At 44.2% G+C, this 15,984-nt stretch overlaps 1 protein-coding gene across 2 annotated transcripts in view; it reads right to left on the bottom strand.

The window, feature by feature from the left end:
* LOC147012025 (casein kinase I-like) overlaps nt 1-15,984 on the bottom strand; it is a 93,177-nt gene that overhangs the window by 6,653 nt on the left and 70,540 nt on the right. The window contains exons 5-7 of one of the 2 annotated variants that reach the window (XM_085858021.1): nt 13,583-13,753; nt 13,255-13,406; nt 7,810-7,957 (exon numbers count right to left, since the gene is read on the bottom strand). In XM_085858021.1, the coding sequence (XP_085714147.1) occupies nt 7,810-7,957; nt 13,255-13,406; nt 13,583-13,753 (471 nt within the window). The remainder of the gene's footprint in view (nt 1-7,809; nt 7,958-13,254; nt 13,407-13,582; nt 13,754-15,984) is intronic. The other variant, XM_085858022.1, reaches the window with a different exon arrangement.

The raw sequence follows: 15,984 nt of genomic DNA, 5'->3' as shown, positions 1-15,984 counted from the left end.
ACAAAATTGCTTGTTTTAAAATTATTTGTAGGAGTAGTAGTAGTAGTAGTAGTAGTAGTAGTAGTAGTAGTAGTAGTAGTAGTAGTAGTAGTAGTAGTAGTAGTAGTATTATGCACACATGTTCAACGATAAGTTGCTTTACACCATAAGAATTTAAAATAGAGAAAAAAAATTATTCCTATTTTCCTTCTCAAAAAGATTCATTGATGTCTGCATGCAGGCATTTCTACTTGCACACTTATCATCATGTGGCTATGCTCGCACTGACGTCAAAATGTGATTCACTATCAAAAAGTATCGAACGCAGTCATTTGTCAATCAGTGATACACCTTTAAATGTAGAGATTTAAATTTTTCTTCTTTGACGATATATCATTCGTGACTATTGCTGCCCTTTTGCATTATTGCTTCACTGCTACCATTTCTCAAAATTTCATGAATAAGACAGGTTAGTTCAATAGTTTTTCACAATCCTGAAGATCCTGTCAATATAATGTACAAATATCTGTACCAGTGAGAACAAAAAGCTCGCAAAGTGACAACTAACGTTCATGCAAATCCTGAATAAGAACATCAAAGCACAAATAAATTGAAGAATCCGGAGAAGATTACAACGGACTCCCTAATGGGAAAGAACGAGGGACCACCTGAGATGAATTTCCAAGACGCCGAGCGGAGGTGTTCCGTACACACGGGGAGTCAACAGTGTGGTGTGGTTAGGATGTATTAATTTAACTGCACAACAGTTTCAGCATGGGCGTATAGTTTTATGGGCAATTTGATTTTGCTGGAAGACGATCACACGGCTCGAAATGCACAGAATTACACTTTAAAAAAACTGGAACGGCACTCGGCAGAGCACGTTTCTCCACCAGGCTGAACAGTGCACGTTTTGTATCCCACTGAGAGGCCGGATCTGGATCCGGACCTGAACCAAAATCCAATTGCTTTGTTACTGTCACCAACCCAACTCATCCACCAAGTTTTGTCACAAACCGTCCATAACTTTTTTAAATATTATGCTATATATAGTTTTTGACCTGATCTCTCAAGGATGAAGAATTACTTATAAACGTATTTAAAAAAATTCATATCCAGATCTCGATCCGGATCTTGACCAAAATCGAATCAATTCGTCCTTGTCACACACCCAACCTGTCCACCAAGTTTCGTCCAAATCCATCTACAACTTTTTGAGATATTCTACTCACAGACAAACAGGCAAACAGTGATGAAATATAACCTCCGTCCACCTTTTGTGGCAGAGGTAATAAGTAATGGGGATGGGGGCACAGGAAGTGAACAAAGGGGTGAAAACATAACCTCTGTCTACCTTCAATGGCAGAGGTAATAAGCAATTAGGATGGGGGCACAGGAAGTGAACATGAATAAAACAAGAAAAAGAGCAATCGGAGATTGCAAACCCTCGCCAGGACTTCTTTTGAGTGGTATATTTTTATAGGTTTTAGGGTAAATCCAATATGGCTGCCAAACCATGTGACTAATGACATCATATGTGTGAACCTTTTGTTCCTCGTGGACAGGTGGTCATACATGTGAAGTTTTACAAGGAATTAAGGTGCAGGAAGAGGCCATTGGGCCCAATACCAGATTTAATCAATCCGTTGTTACCCCTTCCCTTCATGTGCAGCCTTTTTGGCTGCTTCACTGGTACTCATTTCACCGACCTCGTAAGGATGGCAGGCTGAGTGAACCCCCTGGTATTAATTCAGCAGCGAACAGGGCTTGAACTCAGGACCTGAGGATCCCAAGTCACCACCCTAACTGCTAAGCTAACACCACGATTAAAAGGATTAAAAAGTTTCACCTCGATCTGTTCAGCCACTTCAGAGAAGAAAACTTTTTGAAGGTTTTTAGAAGAAAAAAATATAGTGTATATATGGCTGCCGAATCATGTGAACGATGACATCATTAATTATTTTTTTCTCTGTGGACCATTTTATCTCCCAAGATGACCCTCAATAATTTTCATACTGATTGGATGTGGCGTTCTACATATGCAATTATGACGTCAAACTGAGGGCAACTTTGATGTCATAAGAATTTACACTTTTTCCCCATGATGAGTACTTGCTATGTGTCAAGTTTTGATTTATTCCTTGGTGCAGTTTCAGAGATAGAGGTCCAAAGTTTTTCCCTTTTTTCAATATGGCTGCCACACCACGGTACCTATGACATCATAATTATCTTCATAACATTCTACATGAGTAGTCGCACCAATGGTGAAAATTTCGTCTCAATCCGACAAGCAGTTGTGGAGAAAAACACGAAAGTTCTGTGCGAACAAACAAACAAATGAAAAATCGGTGCTTTGCACGACACTTGGCAAATTAATTGACCTTTCCGTGTGGTGGTCCAAGCTGTAATGTCATGGAATGTGTGGTGTTTATTTGTTCGTACATTAATAAAATGACGCAACGTCACAAATAACAATTATCAGGCGCGCGTTGTCATGGTAACGGCACCAGATTGAAAATTTTCACAACTCATTTAAAGCCACCATGTGACATTGAACAACTTATCATCGGTGCTTGTTGCCTTCATTCTGGTCGTAGAAAATATTTGAAAATACCTCGGAACATTGCTTTTTAACCAGCTTTACGATCCCGTTATCAGGTTTGAAATATGTTGTAAAACAAAAACATGTATTTTGTATATGTGTTTTTCATGTTTTGCGTGACCCTGATCTTGACCTTGGGTCAATTTCGATCAAACTTTGTACACATGTTAATATTACATGCATAAGTAGACAGTATAAGTTTCAATATAATAAGTGCAAAACTCTTTGAGGAATAGCCATGTGTAATTCACAAAATTACCCATTGGTTTATAATGGGCGATAATATAAAGTGATTCAAAATCCAGATCCTGATCTTGAACATCATCAAAAGTCACATATCCTTTTGCACTGTGGATTTCTATCAGCTGTTAAAATTTCATCCAAATCGGTTAAGAATTGTGACCTGTTGAACGAATATAATTTTTTTTAAATCACGCCAATAGCTAAAAACGTTGACGTCATATGCTTGCGAAAACTGTGCATAATTTGTACTAACATGCATTTTAAAACATTTAGATATTCCATTGAAGTTTGTTTTGGCATCAACAGGAAGTCGCTATGACTTCCGGTTACTGAGTTATGTCCAAAAATGTGTTTTCACGTTGTGTGACGTCATGTCGTGACGTTTAGTCCGATTAAGGTTTGGACGCGGACCGTCTCAGGTGGATTGCCTATCAGGTGTAAAAATTTAAGAACGACTGGTCCAGCCATTTGGGCTGTAGACGACCGGACAAACAAACAAACAAACCAACAAACAAACGGAACAGACCAACATACTTGACAAAATCAAAGATTTCGCCAAGTAACAAACAAACGGACCCAAATGCAATACCCTCTCCGAATCCTTCGGCGAGGGTAAAAATGTCACAGAGAAATCTGATTGGCATGCTTTACCTGGATGGTAATGTTCCTAATGGCTATTCTTAGTCTAGTCTTACATGGCAGACTTGACCAGGGACACAGGAGGAACAGATGAGTTGACAGTGGTGTGTGACGTGTGGTGCAGCTGTGTTGTGATCTTCCATGTGGTGAACATCGAGAGGAGTGATGTCTGCTGGTCTCACAGACTGAGCAGACGCCAATGGCACTTTGCAGCAGGCTTGTTTGTCAGACCCCTTTTCCTTTACAGACCCTCTCCACCGGTTCTGCATATCTTACCTGGTGTGCCTGACATCTCTCTACATCTGCTGCATCTCCCTCCATGTCTTCACCATGGCATCTCCTTGGGACTCTCATGTGTGCGCTTACTGTAGCATCTGTCTACGTCTTTCTGGAGTGCGAGCATCGCTGTGTTTTATAGCCAGGCCCACGGTCCCCAGCAGAGCACTCTTTTTCCTCCCTCCCCCATTTACCCCACGAGTGTCGTGCATGCACTCTCGCCCCGCTGAGGTAGCATACGTGGACATGCCATCTCAACAGAGTGTGTTCGAGGGCTTACAGTTAGCTCATATGGATGCACCATGTTGAACGTGCAGTTGTATGGTGTGAAAGGACAATGTGGGTGATTTGAGAGTTAAACACAGAGTGAAAAGAGAGAAAAGAGACAGGCATGTGAGTGAGGATGAAAGGGGTCTACCTCGGCATCCAATCCTGATCATTGTTAATTGGTGTTACAAGCACTTATGCTAACATTCATGAAGAGATAACTGTTGAATAATTAATTAACCCCCAAGTCATTTTTTTATGTTTTGTATCACACTGATAGGCTGGATCTGGATTACGACCTGAACTAAAATTTAATCGGCTTGGTCTTGTCGCCTAACTAACTCATCCACCAAGTTTCGTCCAAATCCATCCATAACTTTTTGAAATGTCCTGTTATATGTCGTTTTAGCCCTGTCACTCAATGGTGAAAAACCACTTTTAAAATTCTTGGATCCGGATCCGGATTCGGATTCTTCACCAAAATCAAATCAATTCTTACTTGTTGCATAACCAACCTCCCCACCAAGTTTCATTTGAATACATCCACAATGTTTTGAGATATTTTGTTCACAAACAAACAAACAAACAAGCCGGTAGGCGGCGATGGGTCGCCGAGCATGGAAACTATAAGATATAGAGCAAAATGGATGTCATATAGCAGATAGGGAATCACCTTAAGATTATGCATATCAAATCTCATCTAGTTCCATCTACTGATAACTACTCGGTATCCATTTCAATGAAAAGTACCGAAAATGCGGTTTGAAATCGGAAATCCCCAAAGTTTGAGGGGGTGCTGTGGGTGAACAAAGATCTAAATCGAAAATCTGGTTCGATCGTTTGTGCACAATGTATTCCAGACGATTAGTGTGAATTTTCATAACCATCCATCCATAACCCTAGGAGGAGTAGCATTTGGCGCGAAGGCACCTCCAGCTCTCGCATGTTATCGATTTTTGCACTAACTGACCTTTGACCTCTGACCTAAGCGAAATCGGTCAATATGTCCTGAGGCAAAGTTGTAGTACTCATTGAGTACCATGAACCTGCAAAGTTTCATTTGTATCGATGCACTCACCTGGTCGCTATAACTAGGGGGCCTTCAATTTTTGCCAATTTTCGCGCATACCCTAATTGTAGGGGGTGCTGTGGGTAAAGTATTCCATATATCACAAAAACTGGAATATCATTCGTGCCAAATTTCATGACCCAACATGGGATAATGGCTTTCGGAATTGATTTCGTGTGAACGGTACTGATTTTGAAGGTTTTTCGGTTGTTGCGAGGGAACCAAAGCGTTCCTAGCAACCATCACAATTTCCAAAGCACGAGGTCATAAGATGTACCTACCACCCGAGTTTGGTCAAAATCCGCCCACGTTTATTACCAATTATGCTGATGACAAACGAACAAACATCCAAACAAACACAGAATTACTGACAATGAGGGTCACCTATTTCGGCAACCCAACAGACAGACAGGGGTGAAAACATAACCTCCATCCACCTTCAGTGGCGGAGGTAACCAGCCAAGAAAATGAAATGTGTGTGTGGTCATATGGCAGCTATCATTTCTTGAAGCACGACTGTGTCGCTGGTGCAGTGCCCCTCTACCAGTACACACACTGGAACTGGTACTCATTTCGCTGACCTCAGAAGGATGACAGGCTGAGTCAACCCCCTGGTGTATTAATTCAGCAGCTGACGGGGCTTGAACTCAGGACCCGAGGATCCTAGGATCCCAAGCCGCCACTCAAACCACTGAGCCAACACCAGGCTACAAAATGAAATCAAAGTGTGGCTATATATAGTGGAAAAGAAGATCACATATCGAAGTGGCCTTTATTGACATGGAAATGGCATCATAATCCTGCAGAGAAAATGACTGGAGAGAAATGTGGGAGTAGCTATTTCTTCGGTACATGTGGTGGGAAGGGAGAAGAGTGTGGGGTGTGGAAGGAGGGGGGGGCATAAATTGATAAAATTAGAATATCGGAGAAACAAGGAAGTTTGGGGGACTGTGAGAGGAGTGTTGAGAAAAGAGATAAAAGTTAGAGAGAAGTAGGAGTAAGTAAAGAGAATCGAACAGGCATGTACGGAGAATTGGACATGGAGGGGGGGGGGGGTTCTATTAAAACAATTCCACCAAAATAAACAAACAGTCCCTAAGAAAGAAGTTCCATCATTGGAATAAGAACAAACCAGTGCAGTTGAAGTGGAAACTCAAGTTTATCATGTGAATAATGAGCGTAATTATGTCTGAACTAATTGACCATTTCAATTTCCATCGGGGAAAAGGACAGTCTCAGAAGAAACTAGAACGGGCACTCAGTGGAGCACATACCTTCGCCAATGCTACATTTTGCCCCCCCCCCCCAGAAACCGTTGATTGTGAGGGTATTTAATCCCATACCACATCTGCCATCTCATATGTGTTATGATGGCTTAAAAACATTAAATTTCCTGTGTCATATCGTATATCACAAGATTGGGCATTGAATTCACAACATTTTGGCATTGGTTGCATGCAAATTGGATAAAAATCGACCGCACTATGGCAAAATGACGATTTTGACCTTTTCATGACCTCGACCTTGACCTTTGTACTCTTAATTTTCTAATTGGTATTAGAGTGTGGGGAACAGAACAGTCAACATTTTGGCATTGGTTGCATGCAAATTGGATAAAAATCGACCACACTATGGCAAAATGACGATTTTGATCTTTTCATGACCTCGACCTTGACCTTTGTACTCTTAATTTTGTAATTGGTATTAGAGTGTGGGGAACAGAACAGTCAACATTTTGGTGTTGGTTTCATGCAAATTGGATAAGAATTGACCGTGTTATGACTAAAACCGCACATTTTGCAATGTTATGACCCCCCCTGACCTTTGACTCCCAACCGCTAATAAGGGTTATTACGTCATTGTGTCATGTCACATATCACAAGATGGGGCATTGAATTCTGAACATTTTGGCATTAGTTGCATGCAAACTGGATACAAATTGACCGCGCTATGGTAAAAAGACGATTTTGACCTTTTCATGACCTTGACCTTTGACCCGATCGCTCCCAAAATCTAATCAAATGGTCCTCGGATAATAACCAATCATCCCACCAAATTTGCTGCGATTCAGTTCAATACTTTTGGACTTATGCGAATAACAAACAAACAAACAAACATATTCACAAATAAATAAATAAATACACAGTGATCAAAACATAACCTTCGCAACAAAGTTTGCGAAGGTAACAAGCCAATAGGCGACATGGGTGGTCGCCACATAATTGCATACTTGTCATACAGTTTTTGACGGATCGGGCTGAAATTTTTTGACAAAGAGGTTGATTATAGTGCGCATAAAAGCGCGGAAGCCGATTTTTGATTTTCGAAAAAAAAAAATATAAATATTTTTCGGATTTTTTCAAAAATTTCAAAGTCCCGTTGCTCGGCATCCATAGCGGTGGCGTCCATAGCAAAGGTGCTCAAAAGCATACCACTAGATCCTGGTATGAACCTACCAGTCAAGTTTCATCAAAATCGGTTGACTCCTCTGGCCTCCAGAGCTGTCCATTACATACATACAAACAGACGGAAAACCTGAGGATATCGGTAGTCTAGCGACCACCCAATAATGAACCACACAGAGGAGATTGTAAAAAGAGAAACAAAGCTTAACTGAAGGACAGCCAAAGCCTATATAATGGCTCCAAATTGAATATAACATTGATGCTCAAGACTTGAGCGAATAAGAGGAGAAATGGAAACGGAGACAAATATGATGGAAAAGAAGGTGTACCTCCGTAAGGGAGGGTTGGTGACAGAGCAGCTTCTTGACGTAGATGGCTGGTAGCAGATCCTGGTCGTGCACGGGCTGTACCCTGGGAGCCATTTACCCGTTCAGCTTCTCTTTCACGACCACTTTCCTCTTGTGTACGCGAGACACCCTGAAGAGAATGAGGAAATTGTTATAAGTCGGTTGAAAAAATGTTTTGTGGTGATGTGGGAAATGAAATAATGGATGAAGCATATTGTTTGCATTGAACAGTGAACTTTCTCGAATGACAGACAAGTAAACTTGTACATTGAGGCTGCAATTCAGTTTATCATGCCTGTTTCATATCCCATTACCTTCATCCATATATTAGTTTGCATATCCCATTAATCCCAAGGTAGGAAATTTAGTCAGGATACAGACACACAATGGCTTAGTCCGTTTTAAGAGATACAATTGAATCGTTAAGGTAAATTACCTCAATACAAATGGGACACCCAGCTTTACCGTCATGCACATCTGAATAACGGGGTGCCCAAGATGCAGTGGCCTCTGCCGGTTCTGTGCCAAGACAGGGCATTTTTCAGCTGACTTAATGGGGGAACAAATCCAACACTAGACAGATCGGAGATGGGCACACCACTAAGTGAGCTACCCGACCATCTCTTTGTCTACAATAACCATTGTTTACATCATACTAACCGGGCTTGGTGCATGAAAGGAAAGGCAAAACATTTATTGAACGGTGGGGTAACTTTGTTGGTTAGTATTGTTATGTTTGTGGGGAAGGGGACAGCAGTTAGATTAAGGCCATAGATGGTGTGTGTGTGTGTGTGTGTGTGTGTGTGTGTGTGTGTGTGTGTGTGTGTGTGTGTGTGTGTGTGTGTGTGTGTGTGTGTGTGTGTGTGTGTGTGTGTGTGTGTGTGCGTAGTTTTGAACTTTTTGAACGTGTATGGTCACCAAGGTATCCTCAGTGCCACTGGGAGAGGACGGAATTGTCCAATTTAGAATATATTTAGAGGTAAGGTATTTCATCCCTTCCACTCCTCCTATGTCAAACCGGGTGAGGCCAGGTAAGAGAAAGGGAGGGCGATACTGCACATTTCCTTCTCATCCACAGAGGGAGAAGGCTCCTCCCAGGTGTCGACCATGTGTGTGAGGCAGGTCATTGTTTTGTGAGTGAATCTGGATTTGTGAATGTTCTCAGAGGGTGGGGACTCAGTGTGAAGCACCAAGAGGCCTGATTGGAGGAACCTCTGGGCAGTGATTGCAGTGGGGCCTGTGGCAGAAAGACCCCTGTGGCCAAAGATTGGATAAGCTAAAAAAAGAGAGAGAGAGAGAGGGCTGGTGACAACTTGTGGCAGGGCAGAGTGCCCATAAAGCCTCGATCAGTGAGTGGTCTGACAGGAAGTTTGCTCTCTTGGAGACTTGGTGTTGCCTGGGACTGACGAACTATGTGCCTGTGGATGCTCTCATACCTCTCATATGCTCCTCACTGTTGTAGGAAGCTTGAATCTGGTATGCTCCTGTGCTGCATGCTCCTTGCATAAGTACGATAGTAACCTGGGGATTCTTCATCTGATGCCTTTTTAATCTCTCTTGCCCAGTATGAGTGATCACGGGGAATGCATGAGCTGGTTGGAGGGCAAGTAGTTACACTACATGGCCAAATGTATATGGACACCCCTTCTTATGAGTGGATTCGGCTATTTCAGCCACACCTATTGCGGACAGGTGTATAAAATAAAACACACAGCCATGTAATCTCCAGAGACAAACATTGGCAGTGGAATGGGCAGTACTGAAGAGCTCGGTGATTTTCAATGTGGCACCGTCATAGGATGCCACCTTTCCAACAAGTCAGTTCATCAAATTTCTGCCCTCCTAGAGCTGCCCCGGTCAACTGTAAGTGCTGTTATTGTGAAGTGGAAACGTCTTGGAGCAACATCGGCTCAGCCGCGAAGTGGTAGACCACACAAGATCACAGAACGGGACCGCCGAGTGCTGAAGAGCGTAGCTTGGAAAAATCATCTGTCGTCGGTTGCAACACTCACTACTGAGTTCCAAACTGACTCTGGAAGCAATGTCAGCACAAGCACTGTTCGTCGAGAGCTTCATGAAATGGGTTTCCATGGCCGAGCAACCACACACAAGCCTAAGATCACCATGTGCAATGCCAAGCGTCGGCTGGAGTGGTATAAAGCTCACCGCCATTGGACTCTGGAGCAGTGGAAATGCATTCTCTGCAGTGACGACTCGTGCTTCACCATCTGGCAGTCCGACGGATGAATTTGGGTTTGGCAGATGCCAGGAGAACGCTACCTGCCCAAATGCATTGTGCCACTGTAAAGTTTGGTGGAGTTGGAATAATGGTCTGGGGATGTTTTTCATCGTTCGGACTAGGCCCCTTAGTTCCAGTGAATGGAAATCTTAACCTTACAGCATACAATGACATTCTAGATGATGCTGTGCCTCCAAATTTGTGGTAACAGTTCGGGGAAGGCCCTTTCCTGTTTCAGCATGACAGTGCCCCCATGCACAAAGCGAGGTCCATACAGAAATGGTTTGTTGAGATTGGTGTAGAAGAACTTGACTTGCTGTGAGTGTGGCTTGCGGGAGGTGAGTATTGCTGTGGAGAGCACCTCGGGCAATTGGAGCACGCCAGCCATGAGTCGGCCGTGAGCCTTGAGGGGCATGCTAAATGAAATGTCCGGGTACCCAGAAGAGGGACCTGGAGCACCAATTGCCAGAGTAAGGGGGAGGGGGAGTGGTGTAGGCAGACAAGCTCCCCCCAACTCCCCCTCCCCCCCCCTCAGCAGGTAATATTGGTGGCAGCCTCAGCGGTCCGGGAGGTGCCATGAGCATGCATGCAGGGGGAACCACACTGCTCAGCCAGAAGATTGTGCGTAGGCACAATTGAAAAGCAGAGGGGCAGGTTCGAAGCAGTGTGAGCACGAACACGGGATGATGGGTTATTCAGGTGATTAGAACCGCATTGTTTAAGAGAGACGTATTGGCATATAGCAGTTCAAGTACATTGCAGAGCAGAACGGCGCTGAAGGCTGAGTTCCGAGTCCAGATCTTGAGGGAGTTCATATTCTGAGGGAAGGAGACCTGGCCTGGTTGACTGGATTTCTGGAGTTCCAGGCGGAACGAGAAGGCACCAAGTGGAAAGCAAAGCACTCCAAGCTGAATGCAAAGGCGCCAAGTGAAGCGCTCCCAAAGTGCCAAGCAGAACGGGCACTAACCAAGTCGCCATAAACTGACTCTCTCTCACATGCCTTTACATACTCACACACCATATACCCTCACATCTTCCAGCATATACACCTCATTGATTTGCACTGTTGTGGAGCATCAATTCAAGTCAACAACAGTTCCTTTCAAAGCTCACCCGACGCAATACCACATCACAGTGCACTTCCCACCTGCACCTCTCGCTCACCTACATCTACACCTCATTGGGACCCATGTGGGCCAGCTGGCTCATGTATGGGTGAGAAAGGGGTCACCGATACACCTCGACATCTTCTTCCTCTTTCTGTCCCCTTTCTTGTCTAATTTCCCAAATGCATGAGGTGCCAATGTCTTGTTAGTGATAAGATTGACTGTAAAAAGGGCTTTTGAGTGCTAGAGGCGAAGACTGTTGTTTCTTGTGTGACACTGCAATATTCTGCAAATGCATGCCTTACAACAGAGACTTATTTCCAAACCAGCTCAGTAACTATTTTCTCCATTGGTTAGACATAGTACTGTATGTCATTAGGATACAGGAGGTTCTCCCCCAATGATTCACGATGATCAGACTTGCCGACGTCCCACTTACAGTTCAGCTCAGCCGTACCTAATTGATAAATAAGAGTCGGGCATTGAGAGCACAGTTCCCCATCTGGGGGGTTAATTCACCGGGGAGGTAACACGGGATTTGGATGCAGGGACCCTCACAGAATTAACTGTCTCGGACGATGTCCATGGTGGGGCATTGTCTGTGGCTCATCAGCTTCAGGGTCAAAGGTCAGGAAGTGGGTCTGAAAGAGGCCACTAATGACCCGGCCGACAACCCTGTAACAATATACAGGATACAGGGTTGTCCAAAAGTCATGCCCCATTGGGTAATGCTACAAAATACTGTATCAATGATTAATTCCAGGATTTCTGTTTTGTTTTAAGCTGTGATGACACAGAAGTCCTGCAAGTCAATCAATCCTACAAATGGTGGCACCAGAACATGCAACAGTGTACACTCCCCAAGAAAAAGTGGAATTAGTTGTCCTTCGTGTTTAGGGCCTCAGTCAAGAAGCAACAGCAGAATTTCTGATTGCAAGGAGAAATGCAAGTCAGGCAGTTTGAAAATTTCCTTCAATTATACATTGTTCCAACAGCTTGGCCGATCGCCACCAAAGTTTCCCATGTGCTTGTGGCACCAAGGGTCAGGCCATCGGCACAAAGTAAATACTCCTTCTGCCCTCCCCGGCCCCCATCATGAGGGTGGGGCGATGACTTGCAATTTTCGCCTGTACACATGGAAGTGGTGTAACCATTGACCCCTGCCGGAGGGAGTGGGTATCGAGAGTGGAGAAACGATGGCAGATATGGCATTGTGCAGTAATTCACTGACGCATAGCATATTTTGCTCCCGGAGGAAGCGGCTATTACTCGTCCAGCAAATTTTCATGCCGAAATACACTTTAGTTTCTGTCTTTATTGTAATTTTGCTGATGTCATGGGTATAAGTTGTGTTTGTAAAGTTATGTGCATCAAGGCATGTGAGAGAATCAGTTCAACCACGACTTGGTCAGGACCCGTTTTTCTTGGCGCTTTGGGAGCATTTTGCTTGGCACCTTTGCATTCTGCTTGGATTGCCTCGCCTGACGCCTTTGCGTTTCACTTGGAGCACTGCTGCCATCATGTATGATACAGCATATGCTGCGATGGTTATTTCCATTTTCTACATTGAAGGGTATTTGTTCAACTTATTGAGATGAGACTATCTTATTTGTTTCAAAAGTGTCAAATGTTTTTTAACCCTTACACCAACTGCAAACTTAGCTTATAGTGCATCTTTAAAAGGAGATTTATTGAGGCAAATTGGCATTATATTTGGTGGAGTCATTCCGCTATTAGTTTTCTGATTCAAGAATGAAGAACCATCTGCTGTGACTTTTACGGTAAAGGTAAGGTCAAGGATGGTAAACATTGCAGTTAAAAATTGCAAAAATTAACAATTAAACATTAATGTGTTTATCATCAAAAATAATTATTCCTGAAATGGCATCAACAATCTCGACAAGATAATTGCATGGAATGCTGATACAACATTACAAAAGAAAAAACGGTCATAGACATCTATTTCGACCTGAACGACCACATTAGCATGACAACATATACGTAGTCAAATACATGTTTACTGAGTAGCTTTGTGAGATATGAAAATTATGGAGCAGCTTTGTGAGAGGCCAGCTCACGTACAAACTTTAGAGTGTTCCAGTCAAAAACGTAGTCATAGGAAAAAGAGCGCTGGTGGAACAGGTTGCGGAAGAGCTGTCGAAGGTATGAATAGTCAGGCTTATCATCAAAGCGCAATGAGCGGCAGGTTGACAGGTACGTGGCAAATTCAGCTGCTGGGACACGATCAAAGCTAACATCCATACTTCCAGAAATGAAGTTAAAATACACCCATGACACCATGCAGTGATTAGCAAAGCCAGTTTCATGTATATGTTGCGAAAGACAATGATGATTATCCTTTGAGGTTAAAGTTCATAGTTGTATTTTGTGCAGGTCTGCACACACTCACGGGCATGTCCCTTGCAGAGACTGTCCACGGAGGTGGCCATCTTTTTTTCACTGATGCGCTCATATTTCTGACGCTTGGTTGCCGCTCGGAGACCCTGCCAGGGCAGAGATCCCAGCTGGAAGTACATCAGTACGTAACCCAGGGACTCCATGTCATCTCTCCGGCTCTGTTCTGATAGTGGGAAAGAGCACTTATGTTTGCAAGCTAACAGATATGTTGACTTGGACAAAATATTATGCAATCACCAGCCTCATTGGTGTAATGGTTAGAGTTTCCTCTCTGAGTCTAGGTCAGTGGTTTGAACCCTGACTGAGTCATACCAAAGACTTCAGAAATGGTGTGGACTTCTTCCTTGCTTGACACTCAGCATTTACAAAGGATAAAGTATGGACAAACAAACATATTGTTGTGGTTTCCCGCCGGCGCGTCGCCACGAGCACGACCCTCGATGAAGCAGTGGGGCCGTCTTGGCTCAATCGCCCGGAATTTACAGGTCGCCGGCCCGGGTAAGTCCGGGTCGACGGGTCCTGGTTATTTTGGACCGAAATACGCCAATGGGGAGATCACGTGGGGTAGGGTTAATTGCCAACTTCAACTTACCTAAGTACCCACGTGATCCAGCTACCGGGGTACTTCACCCTCGGCGGAACTCGTACGGAAGTGAGCCGCTTAAGTCGCCCGTTCCGTGTGCGTAGCCGAGCGGTGATATCGCCGAATTCTGATTATCTTGTGACCCTCCAAATGGCCGACTAATCCCTCACACGCAACATGCTCAGTCAATGAAAGAAATGGACGCGACGAGCTGAAAACATTCAACAATTGGGGTTTATTTTTACAGTAATCGGGGAAATATGGAAGCACGCAAGAGCAGAACAACACCGAATACAATAAATGCAATGCAATCATTTACAGCACACAAAGCACTTAACAGTTCTCTACTTGTTAGACAGGCCCACGGACACACGTACGCACACACACACACACCCAAGAAATGGTGGCTGATGCCTTTAATAAGGACTTCAGCTCAGAGGGACAGATGACCTGAAACCCAGAACCTATCTCAAACCTCTCCACCTCGTGTGGTCTTCAAGCTGTTCGGACCCAGGCTCCAGCGAGGGCGAGCTGGATCCAATCTCCATGAGTCGCGATCCTTCCCGAGCTCCAGCAGATCCCCTCGCGCTCCGGACCACATGCTGGTGAGAAGAAACACCGAGCCTTCCCGAAGATGCGTTGCTTTCCAAGTAGAGCCAGCCAAACCAAGATGAGGCCACGAAGCAGAACAAAGGCCGAACCAAGATAACTCAGAACCAGCACGACCCTTTGAACGACCGACTGCACAGCCAACTCGAAGAAGCACCAGCAGAACAACAATGTCGAACCAACTCGACCACCCTTGAACCAGGCCGACACTCCTCGACGACCAGGCCGAAGAAGAACCATGACAACCCGAACCAGCTCCTCCGATGAACAATTCTCCGATCAACCAGCTCCTTCGATGAACCACCAACAACCAGCCACAACCCCCTCTTCTGATGAACAACCCCCAATAAGACCCAACTCGAGCCAAGCAGAGTGTCCCTTTTTTATTCCTATCGGCCCCCTCCCCCGCTCCCGGCGTGACTCATGCCCTTGTGCCCCATCCCCCGCACAACCGCGGGTGGGAGGGAGTTGTTTACGTCATTGCATCACACGACGGGAGGGTTCTTCTTCCTCTTTGCAGAAGAGGGGGAGGGTCGTTCTTCTTTGTGTTCTGATCGAACCCGAACTATTAAAATGAATCACAGCGCATTTAATCAATTTTTACCCATTAAACAATGGAAGGCGAGCTATATATGGAACATGCACTTACCGAGATAACTGAGCGAAAGGACCTGAATGATGAGTGCAATAATGGTTTCCAGATTCGCAACACCATGTTGGAAATAATGGTGAAGGCACTGATGGACCGAATGCATCAAAGTTCCTTGAAAGTGAACTAATATATATATATATATATATATATATATATATATATATATATATATATATATATATATATATATGTACTGTATGCTGTTTATTGTTACGAATTTGGAATTTGATTGCACACAACATACAGGTTCCTTTAGTCAGCTATGTCGATAAGTGCTTGTTCCCTAGATAGCTCACCTTTCATTGTTTAAATGTTCAGAAATCGATTAGATGCGCTGCGGATCGATTTAATAGTGAGGGATCGAACAATGGAGACGTCCCTCCCCCTCCTCTGCGAAGAGGAAGAAGAGCCCTCCCGTCCTAAATCAGGGGACGTAAACAACTCCCTCCCACCCGTGGTTGAGCGGGGGATGGAGCACGAGGGGATGAGTCACTCCGGGCGTGGGGGAGGGGGCGGAGAAGGATAAGAGGCGATCCTTTCTTTGTTTGGG

Source organism: Eptatretus burgeri, chromosome 15, assembly GCF_056783735.1.
Source record: "Eptatretus burgeri isolate ZD-2024b chromosome 15, Ebu_testis_v1, whole genome shotgun sequence".
In the NCBI taxonomy this organism is placed as follows: Eukaryota; Metazoa; Chordata; class Myxini; order Myxiniformes; family Myxinidae; genus Eptatretus; species Eptatretus burgeri.
This window is presented reverse-complemented; position numbering and strand designations above follow the sequence as displayed.